This window comes from Limulus polyphemus, unplaced genomic scaffold, assembly GCF_000517525.1.
Source record: "Limulus polyphemus unplaced genomic scaffold, Limulus_polyphemus-2.1.2 Scaffold134, whole genome shotgun sequence".
NCBI lineage: Eukaryota > Metazoa > Arthropoda > Merostomata > Xiphosura > Limulidae > Limulus > Limulus polyphemus.
Genome location: NW_013665744.1, coordinates 165,190 through 175,512, shown reverse-complemented (window position 1 = coordinate 175,512; position 10,323 = coordinate 165,190). Strand labels below are relative to the sequence as shown.

Here is a 10,323-nt window from a genome sequence, read left to right as displayed (position 1 = left end):
TTTATCACAATGAACATTTTTTTTATTATGTTTGTTAACAAAAATACAAACAAACTGAAGAAACGAGAAGAACATTGATGTCAAACTAATGCGCATCCTCATTTATCCTGATATTTTTGTGTGTGAAATCTACGTCTTTTAGTCTCAAAACTGCATATTGTGGTTTTCTTTTATGTACTGCGTTATGACGTTTTGTGAAAAATATTTACGTGATGAAGAAAAATGGATATCATTTTCGGATTCAGCGTAGAAGAATTACTGTAGACATGTAAAAAATATCAAGATAATATAACCACAATCCAATTGGGCGTTTGTAACACGCAAAAACATTTAACTGCTTAATATATTACAACATGTAAACAACAGCGGCATTGAAAGGTAATTTAAGGGTTAACTAAAGTTGGTAAGATCCGCTATCTAATGGTTACTCGACTAGAAAATCTTTTATAATCCCAAAGTAAACGAGATAACAAATTTGTTTATTTTTATATGTTTATAACGTAAGTAGTTTGAGGTAAGTAGGGCGAGAATAAATTTGTATATTTTGTGGAGTGTTCACTAAAATAGTTACAGGAAAGTAGATTACTAAATATAATATGAGATAGAAAAAACTATAATTTAGCCACACATAAAATTAAGTTGCGAATTAAATCGATTCAGATTATCATAAAAAAATCATTCGCTAATAAGATCGAACAGTTAGGAAATCAAGCTCATAGTTGACCCACTGAGGACCGACCATTTGTATTGTACATAAGCAGTCATCAGAGGACAAACCACTAACCCTGTTGTTTCAATAAACTGCAGCGGAATACAAAAGCACCGAGAAAACAACCGTTGAGAAAAACCAGTAGTTTCTTCCTAAGCAATAAATGTTGCCGCCCTACAAATGAACAACCAAGCCATTTAACTAACACAAACATGTCTTGATCTTTGAATGTTGTTTTGGAACCTTATGTATGAGGTAATGATTTTTTATTTTTACTACTGAAGCTAGTTACAAACTGCTGAATGATCTCCATCTTACCGTAAACGTGTCACTGAGAAACCTTCCTTCAACATAACCAGCTGTGCGAAAGTAATTAAAGAACAAGATAGGAAAGTTTGGCTTTTACACCTCAGAGGCCTTGTGATTTATAGCGTATAGACAGATTTCTTATCCACCAGATTTTGTCTTCAGTCATCTGTCTCCAGATAATCCTATGCATTTACTTGGATGAAAAGTACATACCACAGTAAAAACGACATTGTAAAAGAAATAAATTCTGTCTAAAAATGTAACTTCACGACATAATATATATATACGCGTATTATCAACGATCAGAAACATAAAACAGATTTGTAAAAATATTATTCGATTTTTATTAGTGCTTTATCATAAAATTTCCACGATATACACATGACAAGTATATCAATTCTGAATAAATTTCAGAAGATACAATTTTAAAGGGGTATAATGGCCAATACGTTTTCGTATTTATGGCAAATCTACTAAGGCTATCTTCCGTTGTCCATAATTTCAAATTACTTACCAAAGGGGAAGGCAGCTAGCTATTCAGCAGTACGCTTCAACCCATCGTCAACGCTTATAACGCACCCACAGCACGCATTCGAACCCTGCTCGTCAGTACCGAAAATCAGAGCTCTACCAGAGGGCATATTCAATATAGTCTGATCTAAATAACGCCACTTTATTTGTCATTAAGTGTGGGTTTAATTTTCGAGAAAAGTGATCATATGTAGTAAAAAATATTTCTATGTCAAACGTGTTTCTTTTTGGGGGTGGGGGGTTGGACGAGGGGGTAACGCCATTTATAAATCAAACTATAATGCAAAATAACAATAAAAGAAGAAGATCCACAATTTTAAAATCCACTCAGTTGTAACAAATATATGGAAGAGATACGTGGTTGTGTTTTGAGAAATAGTCATCAATGCATAACAACTGCAGCATTTTGAAGTATTTTCAAATACTTAAATAACGATAATATTTATCAGCCACACACTGATAAATGCTGGCTAATAAAGAAAAACTTAATACTAAATAATGAATTAAATTCCTATTAAAAGAAGAAGAATTTTAAAAGTCTGCTGTTCTAAAGTTGCCTATTTCGTTGAAAGATTTTCTGTCTGTTCAGCAACTCTGAGTCTTATTGCATAACAAGGTAAACAAGACCATTTCTTTCTCTCTTCCCACTTATAATATAACTCCTTCATCTCCATTAGTGTTGTATGACTGTGTAATTAATGCACTCGATCAGAGTAGTAACCCTGCTGACCTCTGGGTAACTTTTTCTTCTCTTCATTTTAGCCTTCCAATTCCATTAGGACAGCCCATCTTCAAATATGAAATTATGCTTATTAACACGTTTCAAACCAGGACAATCGAAAATTATTTCCGCACTAATTGTCAATAGGATCATTACCGACTTATCTGTATAAATAATTCTTATACTTTACCGACAGGCACACTCCTCATCTTAACCTTTTATTTGTGTGTAGAGAGGCGATTAACTATCTTTTCTAAGCCAAGAAGTCAGCTAAAGTTAGTACTGATTTGTTAGGATCCTTCTCTTAAAACAGTCGTTAAATCTCCTCTGAAACTAGGTGTTTTGGTTTTATGTATTATAAAAAACGGTGCCTGTATAACCAAAAAAAAGTCTAGAATCCTGATTATTATACATGTTACAGATGTTAGCAAATACTTCTGAACTGACTGAAAAAAAAAAACTGAAACGTAATTACAGGAAGTTTAATAAACTCTACCACAGAGACAGCACTAAAAATACACATATTTTTGTGCAAATAAAGTTTATTTCTTAAACAAAAATTTTGTTGCTTTTCACCGAATTCTCTGGATCTGGCTTATGACAGAATATACTATCCCCCTCCCTATAAGCCTTTCTTGGTTAAATGAAATATGGTAGTTCATGTTAGCTACCAATTGTTAGATGTACAACAGAATGTTTATTCACGCCTTTGTGAAAATTTCACTAATAAGGTAACAGGATCTCATCATATTTACAATCGCTGCAAAACGAAATTCATAAAACATTGAGGATTTTCGAAAACACTCCAGGAACAAAGTAATGCCTTGCACGTTGACGTTCCCTACCAATCTTTACATTCGGTTATCTCTTGGGTCTCAGCTTGATGTACTCTCGTAACCGTTGGTTCTTAAATACTATCAGATATTAACTACTATAGGCATAGAATTGTTATACCATTAATTTCGTGAAGCTATCGCATTTATCATAAACATTTTGATTATATTCATACACATAGTCAGAAGAATTACTTTCCCTAACTTCCATTAATTACTGATTGCAGCATCTACTTAACATAAACTTCTACTAAGAAAAAAGAAAGAAAGAATTATGGAGTGATCGTACACTTTCACGTTTTTTTTTAAAAAAAGCATTTGACTTACCCTTAATCCCACAGTTTGATTCTTCTAAGTTATCTGGCCAAAGTCCTTTGGATCCATCAAGCCTAGGGTCTAAAGCAGAGCGCTTGTAGATAACGTGAGGGTGCCTTACGTCCTCAGAGAGGTCGTGACTTTTGACCGGCTCGATAAGGTAATCCTCATCTTCTAAACGAATAACTCCTCTCTACCATGAAAAAAAAACCAAAAAAAATGCCATAAGGTTGACCTTATGCACTCTGTGTTATAAAAGAAAAAACAAAAACAAAAACAACAACAACAAACAAATATAGCAATGTATAAGTTTGGAGACAGTTTGAATGGGTAATGGAAGAAAACTTAAATAGAGACAGTGAAAGGAAAAAAAAACACTAAGAAAACAGAAGAGTAAACCCGGTATACAGCGTAAGTGTTTCTCATCCCTAACCATGTTAGACAACCGAAAGAGGATCGGTTTTCAACTCTTGAATATTTAAGTGGTCTAGTTCCCAGTATTCTGTTGAACAACAACATTAACTCCGAAACCACAACTTGGCCTGAGGGATTCAAACATACATTACACAGAAACCGCACTGGTAATCTTGAAAATTACGCCAGGAGATCATTATAGTGTCAAGGACACTAATATATATATATATATATATACATACGTATTCAGTATATGAGGAAAAGGAAAAGTATTCGCGTTCTCGCACACACGCAAATGTGTATTTCAAGATCAAATACTGGCTGATTACACATAAATACAAGAAATATACACAGTTAATTATATTCAGTTCCATAAAGTCTCAGTCGTATGTGCAACTGAGCACTTCACTGTATGTAAAAAAAAAAAGAAAAAGATTGCGAGTCTAGACTTTTAAGACGGCCTGAAAAAAAAGTTATTACGTAACCGTTTACCCCATATCATGAGTAAAAAGTATTAAATACACTTATTTCTGTTAGTAGCAGTTATTTAGTTGAGTAAAAACCATTAAATCAGCTCTTGCACAGTTTCGTAAGACTAGAAATACACAGTATATACAATACACCTTTGCTGTATACATATATGTCTGTATGAAAATATTTATAGGTTAACAAATATTTTATGTAGGAACTAACAGATCTACAGTAGGTGATAACCATTAGTGTAAAAGACGAACTTGCTAAAATATTAAAGAAATGTGTTTTTAAATAATAACTGATGTATATTATCTCATGTTTTAATTATATATGTCTTACTTTTTGAAGCCCCAGTGGCGCAGCGGTATGTCTACTGACGTACAACGCTAGAAACCGGGTTTCGATACCCTTATATCAGTACTAAATTAGAGACGACTAACGCAGATAGCTATCGAGTAGCTTTGCGCGAAATTCAAGCCAAATCAAACCAGAAACAAGCGACATTGCGTAAAAATTATAAAACAACTTGGCGCCGTTAAAACGGATATGGATGTTAATAATTTATTAATCTATAAAACCTATCCAAACTAATAGCCTTGGAGACATGGGTTTCCTTATTTCCTCACCAAACATCTTTAATTAGATGAACTTCCCCTTCGAAATGTGTTACGTAAGGTTATGTGATGACGTACTCGACAGTTTAATAACTTCCTACATGTGTATTACTCGGTAGAGTAGGCTTGCCTCTCCTGTGTTTCTACAGTTTCATTTGTTATCTTTGACAAGCATGTGTAAAAGTAAAAAGGCATAAATACGTCACTTTCTCATATCCATCCAATCTTATCTGTTATTCTTCAATACACACCTGATTTGGAATCACATCTCAAGCTTAAAAGTTAAAAAAAGTAGTTATAATGAACTAACTTTTAAGAAATTGATTCTACTTATATTTTACCAGCTTCTATATGTCGCTTTAAAAATCAGGTGCTATTATTGCTCAAAATATAGCCACTTAAAGCTTATGAAAGGTTGTCAGTGCGGGTCTTTAGAATCGTTTTCTAATAGAACAATGACTATAGTATGTAACCAGGAGCTCTGACAAGTGGTCTTGCGAGACTCTGGAGAAAGACAACTGTGTTTTTTTTTCTTTGTGTGTGTGTTCTAAGAATTAAAGGGGAAGAAAAAGAGTTAGAAGTACGTAACACTGCGAAGGTGGGTTAGTGACGTATCGTGTTGTCAGTCACGTCAATGATACAGACTTTCGCTGTAGTAAGTAATATTCCTGGAAATTTACCGTGTCCAAAAACATTCAGGATTTTCATGGAATCACCGTATACAAATCATTGTGTACAAAGACAATCAGGGATTTATCGTGTAAAAAGAAAATTAACCTGAAAATTAATCAGGTTCAATGTTGTCACCCAAGTTCAATGGCGATCCAACTGCCGTGACTTTTCCCGAAACCCCCTGACACTTGCTCCGAAAAAGCGCTTATTTTTAGCTTCAACTACTAAGCATGGGAAGGCAAGAGGGGACACTTGTCTGCCCTCCCCCCTGGAAAATGAGAAACATAATTCTTTCTTTATTCATTCAGCATATGTACATGAATATTTTATTCAATTGACAATTTCACGCAACTTTACCCTCCCCTGGAAAAATTTCTACTGACGCCCATGCTACCAAGCAACAATTAAAAAGATTAACAGTAAACGAACTAACAAATATCGGTGAAATATCATATACAAACCTCAACTAAACCTAAGAATCTCATTACCTTCAGTAAGCTACCACTATGACTTATGAGTAAACTATTTATTAGCTTGGCCCGGCATGACCAGGTAGTTAGGGCACTCGACTCGCAATCTGAGGGTCGCAGGTTCGAATCCCCGTTACACCCAATATGCTCGCCCTTTCAGCCGTGGGGGCGTTATAATGTGACAGTCAATCCCACTATTCGTTGGTAAAAGAGTAGCCCAGGAGTTGGCGGTGGGTGGTGATGACTAGTTGCCTTCCCTCTAGTCATACACTGCTAAATTAGGGACGGCTAGCACAGATAGCCCTCGTGTAGCTTTGCGCGAAATTCAAAACAAACAAACAAACAATTTATTAGCTTGACAAGGTCTTGTAGCCTCATTTCGAACACTTACGAGTTCAGTTGACATAAAACGTTGAATATATATTTACGACAAGAACCGTCTTACATTCGTTTGGTTTTGGTTGTATAGTCTTTTCACTCACCACTAGTAACCTAAAATACTTTAGATGTTTGTATAATCTGTGACACATTGTCATAATTAATCATCCATTACTATTCAGCGGGATTAGCGAATCAAAGAATATATTACGCCTCCACGTCATCTTTTCACACTGAAATTCACGTTTTAGCGAAGAAAAGAAACTAACAAATAATATTGGTGAGGTTAGAGTATACTTTGCAGACACATCGTTCTATAAACTACCATAATTGTTTCAGAAATATCTCGTGATTAATTGTGCGTTTTGTTTCGTGGCATTTAGGATCCGTATAAAGAATAAATATTATTGGGGTGTTTGTGGTTTGTAGATTTACGGATTAGATTTCTTCTTAGTTCAAACTCAAAGCATAATGTTACTGGACGATTGTTTATTTGTTTGTTTGTTTTTGAATTTCGCGCAAAGCTACACGAGGGCTATCTGCGCTAGCCGTCCCTAATTTAGCAGTGTAAGACTAGAGGGAAGGCAGCTAGTCATCACCACCCACCGCCAACTCTTGGGCTACTCTTTTATCAAAGAATAGTGGGATTGACCGTCACATTATAACGCCCCCACGGCTGAAAGGACGAGCATGTTTGATAGGACGGGGATTCGAACCCGCGACCCTCAGATTGCGAGTCGAGCGCCTTATCCACCTGGCCATGTTATTGGACGAATATGTTCGTTTTAACCTTTTCAGACTTTCTATTAATCTCACCATTCATTACACTTGGCTCTTTTTCCCTACTAAAGACAGAGAAAGAAACCCGATCGAAAAAAATAATGTTATATATTTCGAGCAAAAAAGTAAAAGATTACAACAGACGAGGGAAATTGGAAGAAAATATGCGTAGAATAATTTATGAAAACGTATATCAAAATGTTTTATTTCATCGAAATCAAAATTCTACTAATTCCGAAAAGTATTTGTACCTGGTAGCGAATGAACTTACGGACATATAACACTAAAATAGCCCGACATGACCAAGTGGTTAGGGTGATTGACTCGCAATCTGAGGGTCGCGGGTTCGAATCCCGTCCCATCAAATATGCTCGCCCTTTCAGCCGTAGGGAGTTATAATGTGACGGTCAATCCCACTATTCGTTGGTAAAAGAGTAGCAGAAGAGTTAGCGGTAGGTGGTGATGACTAACTGCCTTCCTTCTAGTCTTTCACTGCTAAATTAAGGATGGCTAGCGCAGATAGCCTTCGTGTAGCTTTACGCGAAACTCAGACCAAACACTAAAATATAGGGTTCGATTACACTCGGTGGACAGAGCGCAGATAGACCATTGTGTGACTTTTCGCTAAGAAATAAATAAATGCCGAGTAGGTTTGATACCGAAGACTCGACTGTTAGCATTGAGTATTAAAGTTGTATCTTTAAAAGATGGCACAAAAGTAAGTAAGTAAAGTTGAGAAAATTAACAAAGATTTTCCACTATTACATGAGAGTGACTTAGATACATTTTTCCATTATCATTTGATAAACAAAATAATGATGGGTAAAATTGCGAAGACAGATGGCGATGTGCGCAGAGTTTATTTATTGATTTGGTAGAAATGTATTAACTGTAGAATATTAATGGAATAATGAAAATCGTTATACTAGAAATTATTTCAAATGTTTACCTCGTACGATGTCTTTATACATTGAACATGTTTTCAGTGCTGTGAGCTGTTTTAATGGCTTTTGGCGCGCACGAAGTTCATACACAAGTGGTACGTTTTTGTAAAATAAAAAGCAAAGAGATAACCCACAAAATACTATTCAGTTGATTATAAAATGGCAAGGGTTGTTTAAATTAATTCAAGTGTTAAAAACTGTGTTTCGATTAAGTCCTGTCGCAAGGTTGCAATAACTAGAAATATTGCCAGGGTAGAGTTTCACTTTATTTTAATCCTATCTGACAAAATTTGAAAAAAAATCTATCTTAAAACTGGACCGCAAAGTAACGTGAATTAAACTTTACAAGGTTTTGAAAACCTTCGTATCTTCACGTACTCAAAAACAGAAGATATATAAAGAAGGTTTGTCTGCTGTATATCTGGTGTCACATGGTGGAATTGAAAAACTGCATGGTTGAACAAATTTCCATTAAATTTGGTAAAATAATTCAGCTGGACGACTAAACGATTGAATTTAAATAAATGAACAATGGGACGAATGGACTGAGTTTGGCAGCCATTTGATTTTTATTGCCTTAATACTACAAATGAGACTTCAACTGATTGAGGAGGCTAATAGCAAAATACGTGAAGCCAACATATCGTTTAAAATAACTTTCACAGTATGAGCAGATCATACCATACGGCTCAAAATGGTGGAAGAGGCGACCCATGCCCCCATTTATAGCATTACGTATTTTTCACATTCAATTTTACAAGAAACTTTGTACTGCTAGATGGATTTCTTAAAGCTTCCATCAGCCAATTACCTTCTTTCATTTTCGCAATAAAAACAAAAGTATTCGTAAACCTGGGATTCGCGCCTCTTTAACACACACACTACGTTTGGAGCAACACATCTAAATTGGTAATAATTTTGTGTGTGTTCGTTCGTTTTTTGGCGCCAGTCAGTATACAGCGGGCTTTGATGTGGTATGAAAATAATTTTTATGACACTAGGAAATATAGCCATATGTCTTAAAAGTTCTGTCCAACTAATGCTTGTGCTCAAGCAATTCCTAAAGGTTGATGTTCCACGCCACATTTGGAAATGTAAAACAAACTTTGGAAATGTAATCTATTCTGTTTTTCAGATCACAGAACACTATCTCATTGTCAACCAAATAACACTTAATTGCACCTACTATGGTAGTCGGGGCAGCAGACGTCTACACATTCACACAATATTAAATAAAAATAATAACTTTGACAAGTCAACATATAATATTTAATATAACAAAAATACTGCCATTACATCGTTTCTACTATAAAAGTAAACATAAAAGTAAGCCGAATTATCAAGCCTTCACGCTTGAAAACTGCGAAAGTATTTTTCAGGTCAAACGCCATGTAATATAGAAAGATGTATATGATTGGTTTACTTTACACTCCGTATAATCATCTATCCTTTAGATGTTCTTGGAGAAGAATCGGGTTTTTATAACTGCTTAGCTATTACATCGCCAACGCTAAATATCTATATTTAATTCCCTATTCTGGGAATAAATATAAGTGCACTGTCTAAGGTTTCTAAATCTAAACAAAGTACAATATGTAATTCTTGTAATTCCCTTTTAAATATCACGAATTCATGGTAATGACCATGCAAATCGGGTGTATTCATATTTTTTGTCTGGAGCGATGTTGGTTTAGTTCACAGTAAGAAAAATCAAATCAAATTCTCAATACTATTTTGTTGTTATAATTAATACTAAAAAGAAACAAACTTCAAAGTACCTGTATTCACTCATTGATTAAACTAGTAGACAGAACCAGCTGTAATCCTAACTCCAAGTGGCGAGGCCACGTGACTGGTACAAGCCTGTCATTATAACCCACATCTTCAAGCTGGTAGGTCTCAACTATCATCGCCTTATGGATTTTTAATCTATTCACAGACATTTCTTCTTGCTTCATAATGACCAAAGCCGAAGAATAAGATAAAGGTTTCATTAAGAGCTAATATATATATGTGTGTGTGTGTGTGTGTGCATCTGCTCTCTTTTGCACGTGCTTTGTATATTTAAATTAACAAAGAATACAGACTTTCAGCTAGCATTATTTCTGTTTCACTCTATGAAAAGTCATCAATATCGCGTAAATTTGAACAATATTCAG

At 35.0% G+C, this 10,323-nt stretch overlaps 1 protein-coding gene across 1 annotated transcript in view; it reads right to left on the bottom strand.

The window, feature by feature from the left end:
- LOC106473892 (A disintegrin and metalloproteinase with thrombospondin motifs 7-like) overlaps positions 1 to 10,323 on the bottom strand; it is a 120,010-nt gene that overhangs the window by 76,306 nt on the left and 33,381 nt on the right. The window contains exon 3 of the mRNA XM_013934587.2: positions 3,431 to 3,611. Within this exon, the coding sequence (XP_013790041.1) occupies positions 3,431 to 3,611 (181 nt within the window). The remainder of the gene's footprint in view (positions 1 to 3,430; positions 3,612 to 10,323) is intronic.